This window comes from Oncorhynchus mykiss, chromosome 17, assembly GCF_013265735.2.
Source record: "Oncorhynchus mykiss isolate Arlee chromosome 17, USDA_OmykA_1.1, whole genome shotgun sequence".
Taxonomy (NCBI): Eukaryota; Metazoa; Chordata; class Actinopteri; order Salmoniformes; family Salmonidae; genus Oncorhynchus; species Oncorhynchus mykiss.
Genome location: NC_048581.1, coordinates 64,963,643 through 64,980,843, shown reverse-complemented (window position 1 = coordinate 64,980,843; position 17,201 = coordinate 64,963,643). Strand labels below are relative to the sequence as shown.

General features: G+C 43.3%; 1 protein-coding gene across 1 annotated transcript; it reads left to right on the top strand.

The window, feature by feature from the left end:
• Positions 1-9,475: 9,475 nt before the first annotated feature.
• LOC110494395 (small nuclear ribonucleoprotein E) lies at positions 9,476-11,816 on the top strand. Its single transcript, XM_021569403.2, has 5 exons — positions 9,476-9,690; positions 10,161-10,187; positions 10,332-10,394; positions 10,516-10,594; positions 11,571-11,816. Exons 1-5 carry the CDS (start codon positions 9,637-9,639, stop codon positions 11,624-11,626), a joined length of 279 nt encoding a protein of 92 aa, XP_021425078.1. The 5' UTR covers positions 9,476-9,636; the 3' UTR covers positions 11,627-11,816.
• The last annotated feature ends 5,385 nt before the right edge of the window (positions 11,817-17,201 follow it).

Sequence of the window (17,201 nt, the reverse complement as noted above, 5' to 3'; positions counted from 1 at the left end):
ATTACAGCTGTAAGTCGCTTGGGGTATGTCTCTATCAGTTTTGCACATCGAGAGACTGACATTTTTTCCCATTCCTCCTTGCAAAACAGCTCGAGCTCAGTGAGGTTGGATGGAGAGCATTTGTGAACAGCAGTTTTCAGTTCTTTCCACAGATTCTCGATTGGATTCAGGCTTTGACTTGGCCATTCTAACACCTGGATATGTTTATTTTTGAACCATTCCATTGTAGATTTTGCTTTATGTTTTGGATCATTGTCTTGTTGGAAGACAAATCTCCGTCCCAGTCTCAGGTCTTTTGCAGACTCCATCAGGTTTTCTTCCAGAATGGTCCTGTATTTGGCTCCATCCATCTTCCCATCAATTTTAACCATCTTCCCTGTCCCTGCTGAAGAAAAGCAGGCCCAAACCATGATGCTGCCACCACCATGTTTGACAGTGGGGATGGTGTGTTCAGCTGTGTTGCTTTTACGCCAAACATAACGTTTTGCATTGTTGCCAAAAAGTTCAATTTTGGTTTCATCTGACCAGAGCACCTTCTTCCACATGTTTGGTGTGTCTCCCAGGTGGCTTGTGGCAAACTTTAACCAACACTTTTTATGGATATCTTTAAGAAATGGCTTTCTTCTTGCCACTCTTCCATAAAGGCCAGATTTGTGCAATATACGACTGATTGTTGTCCTATGGACAGAGTCTCCCACCTCAGATGTAGATCTCTGCAGTTCATCCAGAGTGATCATGGGCCTCTTGGTTGCATCTCTGATCAGTCTTCTCCTTGTATGAGCTGAAAGTTTAGAGGGACGGCCAGGTCTTGGTAGATTTGCAGTGGTCTGATACTCCTTTCATTTCAATATTATCGCTTGCACAGTGCTCCTTGGGATGTTTAAAGCTTGGGAAATCTTTTTGTATCCAAATCCGGCTTTAAACTTCTTCACAACAGTATCTCGGACCTGCCTGGTGTGTTCCTTGTTCTTCATGATGCTCTCTGCGCTTTTAACGGACCTCTGAGACTATCACAGTGCAGGTGCATTTATACGGAGACTTGATTACACACAGGTGGATTGTATTTATCATCATTAGTCATTTAGGTCAACATTGGATCATTCAGAGATCCTCACTGAACTTCTGGAGAGAGTTTGCTGCACTGAAAGTAAAGGGGCTGAATCATTTTGCACGCCAAATTTTTCAGTTTTTGATTTGTTAAAAAAGTTTGAAATATCCAATAAATGTCGTTCCACTTCATGATTGTGTCCCACTTGTTGTTGATTCTTCACAAAAAAATACAGTTTTATATCTTTATGTTTGAAGCCTGAAATGTGGCAAAAGGTCGCAAAGTTCAAGGGGGCCGAATACTTTCGCAAGGCACTGTATGGCTGACTTGCTTAAACAAATGTGGTTTCTACTGACAATTGAGATGTACTAACTATGGCATAAGCAGATAAGAGGCAATCAGTAATTTCTATGAAGACATCAATGAGCGAGCTCGGTCGGACGTAGTCAATATAAGTTCAGCATCTTTGTAATGTACAGCAACATAATTCAGAACATGTGCCGTTCTTACAGTGTTCTCCATGTACACCAAGTCAGAACCATAGGATAAATAAAGGGGTCATACAGTATAAGCAGACAATGAAATCTCTTAAAATATTTGATGATTACATTTCTCTAAAACAGGTTATAGGCTACATGTGCACCACCAAGTCAGAAAAGTAGGTGAAATTAAGAGGTGAAAATAGACCAAATTATTAGGGTGAGGCACATGGGCTACTAACAGCTTACTACACAACATACACTTAATATTACTTTCTTAGCTACAGTATATATATCTCTCTGGTATATTACATAATTTATGCAGCAGCATACAAGACATTTTTGGACTCACCTTGTGCTGTGCTCACTTGAACAGGAAGGTGGCGCGGATGTCCTTCGTGTGACGAATTTTGTCATCAAACTTTGTCATCAAAGTCTGGCATTCACTGGCTTTATGGTGTTTTCAAGACAACTGGGAACTCAAACAAAAAAAGGGTTGATTCATGATGACATCAGTGATCTTCAGGTCGTATCTCTAGAAAGAGTCCCAAGTTCCGAATGTACAATTCCGAGTTGGATGAAAGTTCAAAACGTATTTTCCCAATCGTAGCTCGTTTTTCCAGAGTTCCCAGTTGTCTTGAACTCACTGAAGTCAAATTTTGCAGTTCTTTTGAGCGCGGCACAAATCATGCTTCATTGACAGCATGGCCAATGTTGAATGTTTATCATTTTAAATTAGGAAATGAGACCCTTAATCTTAGACTTGGGACCACATAGTCACTGCACTGAATAGCAGAATAATTATTGCTTTGCAATGCTTGCAGTTAGCCACTGATTCCTTCCAAACCACTCATTGTTGAATTTGCGATTTCCAACTTGTGTAATGTTTATGTCCAATGGTCGATGAGCACCGATACGTTTTATCTATAATTTCTCTTAATTATTTTTCTTCATATGTCAAGGAATAAAAAGGATTTGCCAGTAGATTGTCAACTTGATTCACGATGATGACTGCTAGCTAAGATTTGAAAGTATGATGTTGACATGATCAGTCCAATCTGTAGATATGTGATTTAATGTAATTTTATCTGTCTCCAATGACCTTGAGCCTTCTTGGATGGGCACTTCTAATGTAACTCTATGGCAGCACCCAAGGTGTTTGAATTTTCTAGCTCCACCCTTAGACTTGGAGGTGACTTAGTGTCCCCATGAGTGACAGAACACTGAGTAAATCACGGCGCAACGCTCCGTATTTTCTGCTGGCTTGCCCCATCACAGAAAGCACCAAGCTAGGCTGAAACACTTGCATTTTGGAGCTGCCTTACTCAATAAACAAAAGATACCATGTTTGTATGCAGCTTTAACTCAGTGATATCAGTTTGCAAACAATGTAAAAAAAAGTGACATATATTAATGTCAAAATAACATGCAAAACAGGAAAGACCCCCCAAAATGTTTTATTTTAGGCTCTGTCCCACCTGGACTGAATGGCCAGTTGCTACTGCTTACATTAATTTGGGATCCTAGGCCGAAAGCAGACATTTTGCCAATCATTAATAGACAGGACAAAACACATATCACAGAGACAATGATAAACAGCTGCCTCTGATTGAGAACCAATCTAGGCAACCATAGACATAAAAACACCTAGACTGGAAAAAACCCATAAACATACAAAAACCCTAGACAGGCCAAAAACACATATATCACCCTCGTCACACCCTGACCCAACCAAAATAATAAAGAAAACAAAGATAACTAAGGTCAGGGCCTGACACTGATGGCAGCCCATTCTTGCATAATCAATGCTTGGAGTTTGTCAGAATTTGTGGGTTTTTGTTTGTCCACCCGCCTCTTGAGGATTGACCACAAGTTCTCAATGGGATTCAGGTCTGGGGAGTTTCCTGGCCATGGACCCAAAATATTGATGTTTTGTTCCCTGAGCCACTTAGTTATCACTTTTGCCTTATGGCAAGGTGCTCCATCATGCTGGAAAAGGCATTGTTCGTCACCAAACTGTTCCTGGATGGTTGGGAGAAGTTGCTCTCTGAGGATGTGTTGGTACCATTCTTTATTTATGGCTGTGTTCTTAGGCAAAATTGTGTGCCCACTCCCTTGGCTGAGAAGCAACCCCACACATCAATGGTCTCAGGATGCTTTACTGTTGGCATGACACATGACTGATGGTAGCTCTCACCTTGTCTTCTCCGAACAAGCTTTTTTCCGTATGCCCCAAACAATTGGAAACGGGATTCATCAGAGAAACTGACTTTACCCCAGTCCTCAGCAGTCCAATCCCTGTACCTTTTGCAGAATATCAGTCTGTCCCTGAAGTTTTTCCTGGAGAGAAGTGGCTTCTTTGCTGCCCTTCTTGACACCAGGCCATCCTCCAAAGGTCTTTGCCTCACTGTGCGTGCAGATGCATTAACACCTGCCTGCTGCCATTCCTGAGCAAGCTGAATTAACTTTAGGAGACGGTCCTGGCACTTGCTGGACCTTCTTCACAACAATTGAACCGCTCTCCTTGAAGTTCTTGATGATCCAATAAATGGTTGATTTAGATGCAATCTTACTGGCAGAAATATTGTTGCCTATAAAGCCCTTTTTGTGCAAAGCAATGATGATGGCACGTGTTTCCTTGCAGTTATGTCACGACTTTGGCCGAAGTCGATGCCTCTCCTTGTTCGGGTGGTGTTCGGCGTTCGACGTCACCGGTCTTCTAGCCATCGCCGATCCATTTGTCATTTTCCAGTTGTTTTGTCTTGTTGTCCCACACACCCGGTTTTCATTTTCCAATTACTGGGCATGTATTTAACCCTCTGTTTCCCCCATGTCTTTGTGTGTGATTGTTATTTGTTCAGGTCGGTATGTTCCGGCTGGTTTGTACCGGGTGCTGTTTATCACCCATGCTTTGTGGCAACCGTTCTTTTTGCACTTTGTAAATTGTTTACTTTGTGCTGTTGAGTAAAGTGCGTTGTTTCACTCATCTCTGCTCTCCTGCGCCTGACTTTATACACCAGCTACACCCACCATCCTGACAAGTTAACCATGGCTGACAGAAGAAGAACAATGATTCCAAGCATCACCCTCCTTTTGAAGCTTCCAGTCTGTTATTCAAATTCAATCAGCATTGACAGAGTGATCTCCAGCCTTGTCCTCGTCAACACTCACACCTGTGTTAAGGAGAAAATCACTGACATGATGTCAACTGGTCCTTTTGTGGCTGGGCTGAAATGCAGTAGAAATGTTTTTGGGGGATTCAGTTCATTTGCATGACAAAGAGGGACTTTGCAATTAATTGCAATTCATCTGATCACTCGTCATTTTGGAGTATATGCAAATTGCCATTATACAAACTGAGGCAGCAGACTTTGTGAAAATTAATATTTGTGTCATTCTCCAAACTTTTGGCCATGACTGTATTAAAGTGTCACTGAATAATAAGGTATCTCTGTAAGATCTTGGTCTGTACCAGTGTTTTCAATAGGAAGTTATTTTCACCCACAATCTTACACAAGTGGCAATACATTACCCCACTCTACTCCATGCTGATCATTCATTTACACAGGAGAAGTAATGCATAGTGGGAAACGTACTGCAGCGTCCCCCATTAACACGATTCTGTCTGGAGAAGCCCCTGACTGCAGTGTGCAGTTCGGGGCAGGGCTCAATGTGGGCGGAGTCAAACGTTGGGCCGGGCTCAATGTGGGCGGAGTCAAACGCGTTTAACCAGAACCCTTCCCGTCTCCTTCAAGGTCAACCAAGTTGAGGTCAAAGCCAATTATTTATTTATTTTTACCCCTTTTTTCTCCCCAATTTCGTGGTATCCAATTGTTGTAGTAGCTACTATCTTGTCTCGTCGCTACAACTCCCGTACGGGCTTCAACATGACTTTCAACGAAGGTTGAAAGTCATGCGTCCTCCGATACACAACCCAACCAGCCGTACTGCTTCTTAACACAGCGCGCATCCAACCCGGAAGCCAGCCGCACCAATGTGTCGGAGGGTACACCGTGCACCTGGCAACCTTGGTTAGCGCGCACTGCGCCCGGCCCGCCACGGGAGTCGCTGGTGCGCGATGAGACAAGAATATCCCTACCGGCCAAGCCCTCCCTAACCCGGACGACGCTAGGCCAATTGTGCGTCGCCCCACGGACCTCCCGGTCGCGGCCGGTTACGACAGAACCTGGGCGCGAACCCAGGGACTCTGATGGCACAGCTGGCGCTGCAGTACAGCGCCCTTAACCACTGCGCCAAATGAAAGCCAATCTTAATCGAACCTAACCTACATGGATAAAAATATAAACCATGGAAGTAAGTGAGACTGTCATCATGCATAATGTACTTTGTAATATTCATGTTATAACAATGCAGTGGTATATTTATATATGACCAACTACGGCACCGATGTTAGCATAGCGTTAATTAGCACCCATTTGCACGTGAGCTAGCTAATTGCTCACAATTGGGGAATCTTATTTGGAAAAATTTGCCTACTTGAGCAGTAAGCCTCGGTTTACATGTACAGTTATGTAATCAATTTAATCATTGATTTTCTTCTGTGTTTCTTCAATGTCTGCCTTGTTGTGTTTGGCTGGCTCTAAATGTGTATTGTTGATGCCATTCCCTTAGTTACACATAGCGAGTCTACACAGCCTACACATAGTATATACAGTAATGAAATCCCCTGGTCCCAACATTAACTCAGCAAGAAAAGAAACGTCCCTTTTTCAGGAACCTGTCTTTCAAAGATAATTCGTAAAAATCCAAATAACTTCACAGATCTTCATTGTTAAGGTTTTAAACACTGTTTCCCATGCTTGTTCAATGAACCATAAACAATGAATGAACATGCACCGGTCGTTAAGACACTAACAGCTTACAGACGGCAGGCAATTAAGTTCACAGTTATGAAAACTTAGGACACTAAAGAGGCCTTTCTACAGACTCTGAAAAACACCAAAAGAAAGAATCCCAGGATCCCTGCTCATTTTCTTGAACATGCCTTAGGCATGCTGCAAGGAGGCATGAGGATTGCAAATGTGGCCAGAGCAATAAATTGTAATGTCTGTACTGTGAGACGCCTAAGACAGCGCTACAGGGAGACTGGACAGACAGCTGATCGTCCTCGCAGTGGCAGACCACATGTAACAACACCTGCACAGCATCGGTACTTCCGAACATCACATCTGCAGGACAGGTACAGGATGGCAACAACAACTGCCCGAGTTACACCAGGAACGCACAATCCCTCCATCAGTGCTCAGACTGTCCGCAATAGGCTGAGAGAGGCTGGCCTGTTGTAAGGCGGGTCCTCACCAGACATTACTGGCAACAACATCGCCTATGGGCACAAACCCACCGTCACTGGACCAGACAGGACTGGGAAAAAAAAGTGCTCTTCACTGACGAGTCGCGGTTTTGTCTCACCAGGGGTGATGGTCGGATTCGCGTTTATCGTCGAAGGAATGAGCGTTACACCGAGACCTGTACTCTGGAGCGGGATTGATTTGGAGGTGGAGGGTCCGTCATGGTCTGGTGCGGTGTGTCACAGCATCATCGGACTGAGCTTGTTGTCATTGCAGGCAATCTCAACGCTGTGCGTTACAGAGAAGACATCCTCCTCCCTCATGTGGTACCCTTCCTGAGATGACCCTCCAGCATGACAATGCCACCAGCCATACTGCTCGTTCTGTGCGGGATTTCCTGCAAGACAGGAATGTCAGTGTTCTGCCATGGCCAGCGAAGAGCCCGGATCTCAATCCCATTGAGCATGTCCGGGACCTGTTGGATCGGAGGGTGAGGGCTAGGGCCATTCCCCCCAGAAATGTCCGGGAACTTGCAGGTGCCTTGGTGGAAGAGTGGGGTTACATCTCAACAGAAGAACTGGCAAATCTGGTGCAGTCCATGAGGAGGAGATGCACTGCAGTACTTAATGCAGCTGGTGGCCACACCAGATACTGACTATTACTTTTGATTTTGACCCCCCCTTTGTTGAGGGACACATTATTCAATTTTGCTATTGTTATTATTATTTACTATGATCATTATTGTTGTTATCATAACTATCAAACTTAACAACCTATTATTTCTTAACTTACAGTACGCTCTATACATTGAAATGGAAGCACAGTGTGATTTCCCTGAGGTATATATAAATTATGAAATTCTCATCACTAATGGATATAATGTTTTTTGGGATCCTCATCCGATTGTGTGATTTTCTTTTTCGAAGGAAAACATGCAGCACATTAGGCAATGGTGGTGCCTAGTTCTCCTGCAGAACTTTCTCATGCCGTAAGTCTTGAACATTATAAAAACTTGTCATTTGCATCCTTAAAATCACATGTTTCACTGTAGCCAGACTGACCTGAATATATGTTCATATTGAATGTATGTCACTCACTAAGGTCTGAAGAAGAGGTTGAAAGATCGAAAAAGGCAGCGAAAACAAAAACACACTTCAGGTAGGAGGTGTCATAAGATGAGTGGTATAGTCTAAAACCAATGTTTAAAGACTTACCCGCCCCCCCTCTCATATGATGAGTGGTATAGTCTAAAACCAATGTATAAAGACTTACCCCCCCCCCTCTCTCATATGATGAGTGGTATAGTCTAAAACCAATGTATAAAGACTTACCCCCCCCCCCCCCCCTCTCATTTGATTAGTGGTATAGTCTTAAACCAATGTTTAAAGACTTACCCCACCCCCCCTCTCATATGATGAGTGGTATAGTCTTAAACCAGTGTTTAAAGACTTTTGTTTGCATGGTGGTATTGTGAAAATGGGGTGTAATTTGTCTTGATCACCCAATGAGGCACTACTCTTAATATTTATTCTTCCTTTTTCTTCAAGGAAGCAGATGTTCTTCTCAGGGACAGCGTAGAGGCAGCAAGGTGGTGCGAACGCCAAACATTTAAAGGCACCATTTACCTCCCAGGTGTAATTGGGATGGACGGGGAAGACCGTATTACAACTCTTAAAGAACTACGGTTGTATGATGGCCTGGATGAAGAGGAACATATTCTCCTCTAGGAACCATTCATGTTCTCATTCCAGTTACAGAGATGAGATGTTCCATGTGGAGGCAGTTGACAAGAAAATGACTGTCTGCCTCTTCTGAGGAGCAGGAGTGAAGCCATTGTGGTCAAACCATGTTTTTGTCTACTGTGTAAATTGTGTTATGTTGTTTAGTAAAGATGACGTAGAAGTCACCCGAGTCTCTGATCTCTGTACTGGAGCTGGTATAACTCAATGTACAAAACACATTCAGCTTGTCAGTATGTCTATATGGTATAGTCTGTCTCCATTCTCATGAGGAAAGTAAATAGCATTATAAATCAGGATAGGTAGTAACAATGTATATATGTATATGTATATATATTCTCAATTAAATAATATAATCAAGTTATAACTGCAACAATATCAGTAGCTTGTCTCAAATATAGTATCAAGCAAAAAGTGTTACAACACATCTGCCGGACCACTTTATATAATATTTCTTATGATCTTCAAAAATGAAATACGTTTGTATTCAATGTGTCTTACGCAAACGTGTGTTGTTTTTATTCAGTGTGTGACTGAAACCTCAGATGGACAAAAGTGGGTGGGGTCAAACGATTGACTCCGCCCACATTGAGCACCGCTCCGAACTGCACAGTGCAGTCAGAGGTACTGTCTGTCTGTGTCTGGTAGGGAATCTGCAGTAACTACCTCCCGCCCACATTGAGCACTGCCCCGAACTGCACAGTGCAGTCAGAGGTTCTGTCTGTCTGTCTGTCTGTCTGTCTGTAATATGCAGTAACTACCTTCCGCCCACATTGAGCCCTGCTCCGAACTGTGCAGTGCAGTCAGAGGTACTGTCTGTCTGTCTGTCTGTCTGTCTGTCTGTCTGTCTGTCTGTCTGTCTGTGGGGAATCTGCAGTAATGACCTCCCGCCCATAGGGGCACTGCAGCACAATCACTCTGCTTGTGCACGCGGAAGGCCTAGAGCGCGCCATTGAAGAGAACTCCAACGTGATTATTTCAATTTCGCTGTCGGACTGCGACTGAAATGTTTTGCTAAAAAAAAGGTCTTTAGACAACTAAGCGTTAAACCGAAAAGGAGGATGGCGTACAGAGGACAAGGGCAGAAGGTCCAGAAGGTTATGGTGCAGCCAATCGTATCCTTTTATCATGAAATACTCTGTGCAGTATTGTGTTGTAACGTTAGCCTGCTATTTTGCTCTGACTTGTGTCTGAATCACTGTAGCTAAGTTAGCAGTGTAATCATAACTAGCTAGTGTTACGTAGCTAGCTAAGTTAGCAGTGTAATCATAACTAGCTAGTGGTACGTAGCTAGCTAAGTTAGCAGTGTAATCATAACTAGCTAGTGGTACGTAGCTAGCTAAGTTAGCAGGGTGATCATAACTAGCTAGTGGTACGTAGCTAGCTAAGTTACTAATTAATGAGCCGTTGCTATTAATACACATGGACCTTAGAGTTTCAGCAAGGAACTGGAACACTATGGCCGGGTATGTAGCTAACTTAAATGAACTATTGAGATAGTAATGTTGCAAATGGCCAGAAAAACCTGTGTAGCCAGTTAAGCAATATGTTTGTAGTTTCCTTGACCCTCCCCTCTGTCCACCAGAACCTTATTTTCAGGTATCTACAGAACGTAAGTATTACATTTTTATACGATTTTCTTCATTTCAGTCACATGATTTGATATTGATGGTTGTAAATAGACCTCGTACTTTCATAATACGTTACCTAGCGAGCGATCTCTCAAATGTATTCAAAGCGTCTCTTCTCCTTGCAGCGTTCTCGGATACAGGTTTGGCTGTATGAACAAGTGAACATGCGGATAGAGGGCTGCATCATCGTAAGTCCTCTTCCTCCTGTGTTTCCTCCCTTATTCTACTTGGCCAAGGCTCCTGAAACTATATCTTGGCTGCTGATGCCTAGCTGTGTAGTTGAAGCAAGCACATCTCTCCCTCTTTCAGGGCTTTGACGAGTACATGAACCTGGTTCTGGATGACGCTGAGGAGGTCCACATGAAGACCAAGAACAGGAAGCCCCTGGGTAAGTCAGTTTTTCTTTGTCTTTCTTACCTCACATTTCTCAGTGTCTGTAACTGTGTATTACATGTTGATTTGTACACATTTCAGTAATAAGACTTGCAGGCTATTGACAACATTCCACAATATCAGTTTGTCTGGGACTAGCCTCGGAGCCCGAGGCTCTCACATTCTGTTTGAAAGCCTGGGGAAGTTCTCCTGGGGAAGATGATAAAAAAAGGGGTGATACAGTGGGGCAAAAACGTATTTAGTCAGCCACCAATTGTGGAAGTTCTCCCAAATACTTATTTTCCACCATAATTTGCAAATAAATTCCTAAAAAATCCTACAATGTGATTTTCTGGATTTTTTTTCCCTTCTCATTTTGTCTGTCATAGTTGAAGTGTACCTATGATGAAAATTACAGCCGCCTCTCATCTTTTTAAGTGGGAGAACTTCCACAATTGGTGGCTGACTAAATACGTTTTTGCCCCACTGTATCACCCCTTTTTCCAGATGGAAACTACTGATGTGTTACTACTTATTAAACCAATCAAATGTTTTGCATGGGTGGAGGTCCAAACAGAGGTGTTTTTGAACATTTGTCTGACTTGCAAAAAGCTAGCTCGCATAAGATATAAAATTAGCACAGGATAGGCTACCAAAACGTTGTCTGACACGATAGGAAAAGAGACACGGACCAAACAAGGAAATACAAGGACGTAAAACAAGGAAATGCCTCTTCCGGTGGGGAGCACCTTGATGAAAACACTTCAAAACGGATGACTCTTGTGGCCTAATGCCATCAAATTGATAAAGGCCACTCCAGTTGACTAAGTCTGTAGTTTCTCATTCGTTGTCGATGATTAGTCATCTTTTCTTTGTCGGCAGTCTGAACAAGTGTCTCCTACTGCTGAAGTGTCAGTTACTCTAGACTGATCACCCGTCTCTATCTCCACCTATCCCTCCTCTCTCAATCCCTCCCTACATCTCTCTCTCAGGGAGGATCATGCTGAAAGGTGATAACATCACCTTACTACAGAGTGTTGCCACTTAACTCAACAGGACAACATCCATCTACAGCCAGCAGACAGATTTGTGGATGTTTTTCCCATTCTATTTTGTAATGTTTTTCATTTTTGTTTTTGCAAACAATGTTGAAGCTCGATGGTGTTTGATACATGAATAATGTAATTTTCCATTTATTAATGTTTCCTCCTCTGAAATAAATTGAGTTTTGTTTCTTAGTGGTTCTCATTTCAATAATGAAATATGTATTTCCAACCAATTCCTCTTTATTATCCCAAAGGGAACATAGCGAGCAGGGATCATATACGCGTCACTTATTATTCTGTTGACCTGTATTCCTTCTGTTAATTGCAAAAGCCAACAAATAGAAAACCGTTAATTTGAGTGTTACTTGGTTTCATTTGGCTACAAATTCAATTGAATCATGCTGCTAGATACATTTTATTTGCAAGCAATATTGACCATCACACTGGCATCCACTTTTATGGTCTTGGGTTAATACTGTGAGGATCCACCAGATGGCGATATGCGCTGTGTACTGTGCAACTCATGAGAAATGTAGACATATTTTCAGCAGGGATTCTATACTCAATTTTATTTGCATCCAGGAAACATTGCCTGCGACATTTCAGATACAAGACTGCTGACTGCAGAGTACCATTTACGTCAATCAACATTTCCACACATCTTACCATAAGTGGCCATAATATTTCATACGGTATTAATAGAGTATTATATAAAGCAGGATTGGCCATTTCACTGTTGGGTACAATATACCTGTAACATGATGATCGGAGTCAGCGAGGCCAGCCTTGAGTTTGCAGTTAACAATAGTATTAATAACATACAACACTAGGCCGGCTGGCTATCTGGGGGAAGTGTGATGGAAACGAGCAGCCGAGGACAGACGGGAGTTCACAAGTGGGAGAAGGAGCAAGGAGCTTCAGCAGCGAGGGCTGAGGTGTCGCCTTACTGGTCAGGAGCCCTGCGCCTCATCTTAAAAGGAAGGGGTGCCACAGCTTGTGGCAACATGCGTCGCTCATCAGGCATCGTTGTCAAGTGCCAGATGACTCTTTGTGCTATGAGGGGAGGAATGGGCTGACTCTCAATGCCACACGCCTCCCACACATTCTTAAGTCAGGCTGAGAACAGTGAGGCTCTACAGACGTTGGCAGTTGACTGTCACAGTGGTGCAGTTCAAGCAAACAAGTTTTACTTGAGGATTTCTGTATGCTGTAAGCCAATTTAAATGATTTTGGTGGCCTTTCAGCCATAGAAAGCTTTACCGGACACACACTCATACGTAACATAGCATGCGTAACATACAATGACATAACATAGTCCTTCATAGGAGTGTTAGTGCCAACTCCCCTTCTCATCCCTCTCTGTCTCCCCACTTCCAGACAAAGGACACAGTGCACGGGTCAGATGCCCCCCCCCCCCCCCCCCCCCCCCCCTCCAGAGACTATTTCCCCTCCTTAGACCACTCCCTAAGCCACCTGACCCCTCTCCTACCTTGGCTTGGCTCAGCAAGGTGGGTCTGTATCCTGCCTACCTCCCTGCCTTTCTCTCATTGTCTATTCATAGCACCTTCATTGAACATGTTTTGGGGCTCAGACTTGTGTGGTGGTTATTTCTTTCAACCTCTGCTCTGTCTATGGCCTATATCAAAACTTCATGAATAAATGTAATTCAAAAAGTTCAAATACACAACATCAATACAGTAACAGATGTATTGTAATGGGATTGTTATTTCAACCTCTGGGTGGCCTATTCTGACTCGCAGGGTAGTATGTTTGTTTGTTTGTTAGTCTGTGTGTCTCCCTCTAAAGCCAGCACCCATTGATAGCATCATATCATGACCTGGACTGAGACTAGGAAAGAATAGGACCAATAGGTATTAATACATGGCTATTATATGCATGTTTATTTTGTTCAAACCGTGGGTGGAGGTCCACCTCTTCTTGTTTAAAATAAAAGGTGCTTTCCTTGGAGTTTTTGTTTTGTTTCTTGTTTTTTTTTAAAGTTTATGTTTCTCACAAATAAAGCATTCAAATTCATCTAACCAGATATGATGTGTTTCTAAGTCAAACTGGAGCAGCAGATGCAGCTAGCGATAGCTTGTGGTAATGAAAATACTACTTACTGTGTCAGCAGAGAGATAGACAGCCATCTCTGTCTTTTTTTGTTTGGGGGGTAGAAAGGGGGAGTGTGTGTAAGTTTGTAACATTAAGCAACGTTAATACAACATCAGCTTAGCTAGTGCTTTGCATGATGGAATGGCGATAATTCATTGAGAAAATGTATAAATATGGTACCTCAGATTGCTCTCTGTATGTTCATCTCCTCAGAATCAATCAAATGTACAGGTGTATGTATGACATCTTACCTGCAGAGATGCATTGTGTCAAACATAGCAATCTGTCACCATCTCTGACAGAATCCAGGAGAAACTGTCAGAGCAGAGCTGGGGAACTTCCAGACTGTTCACCTCAGACAGGCAGACTTGGTCAGAGCAAAAAAGAAAAATAATCTGTTTTCAACTTGTTCACAATCTTCATACCAAACAATCCCATTGAATGGCCATCGGCTTGGACCTGTTCACGAGGCCCTTATCTTGTTTTCACAGGGCCGTCGCGATGCACAATACATGTATTTCCCCCCAATTAACACCGTGAATAATACGCAGGTCGCCTTTTAAAAAAAAAATAGAATTTGTGAAAATGAGGAAATGTGGAGGCTTTTTAATTGTGTGACTTTGGCTGGAACACAGAATCTGATCTACAGTGTGGCAGGTTTGTTGAGGCCAAACCTGTACCAGAGGTGGGAAAGTCACCCCAGAATTTTGGGAAAATAGGCTGCAGGAATCATGTTAACATATGAATCCTGATGCTTATTGATCCTCTATGATCAGTTATTCAATGTCTTAACGGTCTGTTGATATCTTGCTGAATCTCGTGTATTAGAGCTAGGCTGGGATGAAGGCTAGCACACATAATACAGTAGCTCTTCAGGACCAGGGTTAGTGACCACTTATGTGGTTTACTGTGTTCAAACAAGATCTATTGATTTACAATGGATATTTCATAACAATGGAAAAGGTCCTAGCTGTGCACGGCCATGCGATAAGCCTGTGAATAGATTACTACTTCTCTCTTCACAACGACCCTTTATTTTCTCTGCAGATACTGTATATGTAGCTGTTTGTAGCTTTCTGTGATGTTACAGAATGAGAGACATATCTTTTCAGATGATTTACTTCCTGTTTTATCTCATCATGAAACTGACACCTGTTTAGCACACACACACAGACACACACACACACACACAGAGAGTGGCGGTGGCTCCAAATGAAGTGCCTAAATGTGTGGAACAAAAGATCTGCAGGGGAGCAAAAGGAGAAGCGGAACAAAAAACAAACGAGTAATGAAATTATAACAATACGGAGAGAGGGAGAGGTAGAGAGAGAGAGAAAGAAAGAGAGTTGGGTGCGGGTGCCACAATGGCAGGGAACAATCGTGCCGCGTCAATGGAAAAAGAGAGGTGGGGGAGGGCTATCTGGACAATAGAGCCGGTGACAGGAGCACAATGGCTGCAGTGTTTTCAATTAGACATTATCTCATAGACAGAGTGGCAGGTCTCATTGTGTGAGGGGGCTATTTCAGGGCTGCCTTTGTGTGGGGCAGTGCCGTACCCACCTTCCCTCAATCCCCCTCAACCCTGCCGAGAGACTGTACCCCTCCTGCGCCCCTGTGTGTGTGTGTGTGTGTGTGTGTGTGTGTGTGTGTGTGTGTGTGTGCACCCATGGAGAGAGAGCAGGCCTTTATGCAGGCCTCCGTCAGGACAGTGGAGAATGTGGGTGGCTACTGCGACTGGACCTCAGACAGAGACAGAGACAGAGACAGACAGACAGACAGACAGACAGACAGACAGACAGACAGACAGACAGACAGACAGACAGACAGACAGACAGAAACAGATATATATAGATAGTGAGAGAGAGATAGATAGATAGATAGATAGATGGATAGATAGATCGATAGTAAGAGAGAAACTGAGATATAGTGAGAGAGAAAAACAGAGATAGATAGTGAGAGAAACATAGAGACAGAGAGACAGATAGATAGTGAGAGAGAGAAACATAGAGACAGAGAGATAGATAGATAGTGAGAGAAACATAGAGACAGAGAGATATATAAATAGTGAGAGAGAGAAACAGAGAGACAGAGAAGAGACAGAGAAGTTAGCATGTCAACAGGCTTTTGCTCCAGCCCAGCAATAACACACCTGATTCCAACCATTCAACAGCAATAACACACCTGATTCCAACCATTCAACAGCAATAACACACCTGATTCCAACCATTCAACAGCAATAAGAGGCTTGACAAGCACAAGGGCCCTGGTTTGAGGCCTTCTCTTGGCTATCACCCAAATTGTTGTCACAAATAGATTGGCTGTCACATCAAAGAAAAAATGTAATCAAATAAAAATCTAATATTTGTCACATGTGCCGAATACAACAGGTGTTGACCTTATCGTGAAATGCTTACTTACAAACTCTTAACCAACAATACAGTTCAAGAAATAGAGTTAATAAATATTTACTAGATAAACTAAAGTTTTTAAAAATCGAATCAATCCAAAAAGTAACAGGACATTTACATAACGATAGCGAGGCTGTATACAGGGGGTACCGGTACAGAGTCAATGTGGAGGCTATATACAGGGGGTACCGGTACAGAGTCAATGTGGAGGCTATATACAGGGGGTACCGGTACAGAGTCAATGTGGAGACTATATACAGGGGGTACCGGTACAGAGTCAATGTGGAGGCTATATACAGGGGGTACCGGTACAGAGTCAATGTGGAGGCTATATACAGGGGGTACCGGTACCGAGTTAATGTGGAGGCTATATACAGGGGGTACCGGTACAGAGTCAATGTGGAGGCTATATACAGGGGGTACCGGTACAGAGTCAATGTGGAGGCTATATACAGGGGGTACCGGTACCGAGTTAATGTGGAGGCTATATACAGGGGGTACCGGTACAGAGTCAATGTGGAGGCTATATACAGGGGGTACCGGTACAGAGTCAATGTGTGGGGGTACAGGTTAGTCAAGGCCATTTGATTAGTTGTTCGGCAGATTTATGGATTGGGGGTAGAATCTGTTAAGGAGCCTTTTGTTCCTGGACTCTGGTACTGCTTGCTGCGCGGTAGCAGAGAGAACAGTCTATGACTTTTTGGAGTCTATGGAGTTTTTGAAAAAAATGTGGGCCTTCCTCTGACAACGCCTAGTATAGAGGTCCTGGATGTCAGGAAGCTTGGCTCCAGTGATGTACTGGGCCGTACGCACTACCCTCTGTAGCGGTCAGATGCCGAACAGTTGCCATACCAGGCAGTGATGCAATTGGTCAGGATGCTCTCGGTGGTGCAGCTGTAGAACTTTTTGAGGATCTGGAGACCCATGCCAAATGACGACAAGACCTCAAAACAATTTCTGTTAAATTGCCTGCGTTCACTAAAACTATCAGTTCAATCGGGTCCCTGCGGTCTGTCTCAATAGGGTAATGTTTGTGAGAGGGAGTGGCACTGTGGCC

Coding starts and splice junctions, on each gene's coding strand:
- LOC110494395 (XM_021569403.2), top strand. CDS start 9,637: ATGGCGTACAGAGGACAAGGGCAGAAGGTCCAGAAGGTTATGGTGCAG. Junction 10,188..10,331: donor TTTTCAGGTATCTACAGAAC/GTAAGTATTACA, acceptor TTCTCCTTGCAG/CGTTCTCGGATACAGGTTTG. Junction 10,395..10,515: donor GGATAGAGGGCTGCATCATC/GTAAGTCCTCTT, acceptor TCCCTCTTTCAG/GGCTTTGACGAGTACATGAA.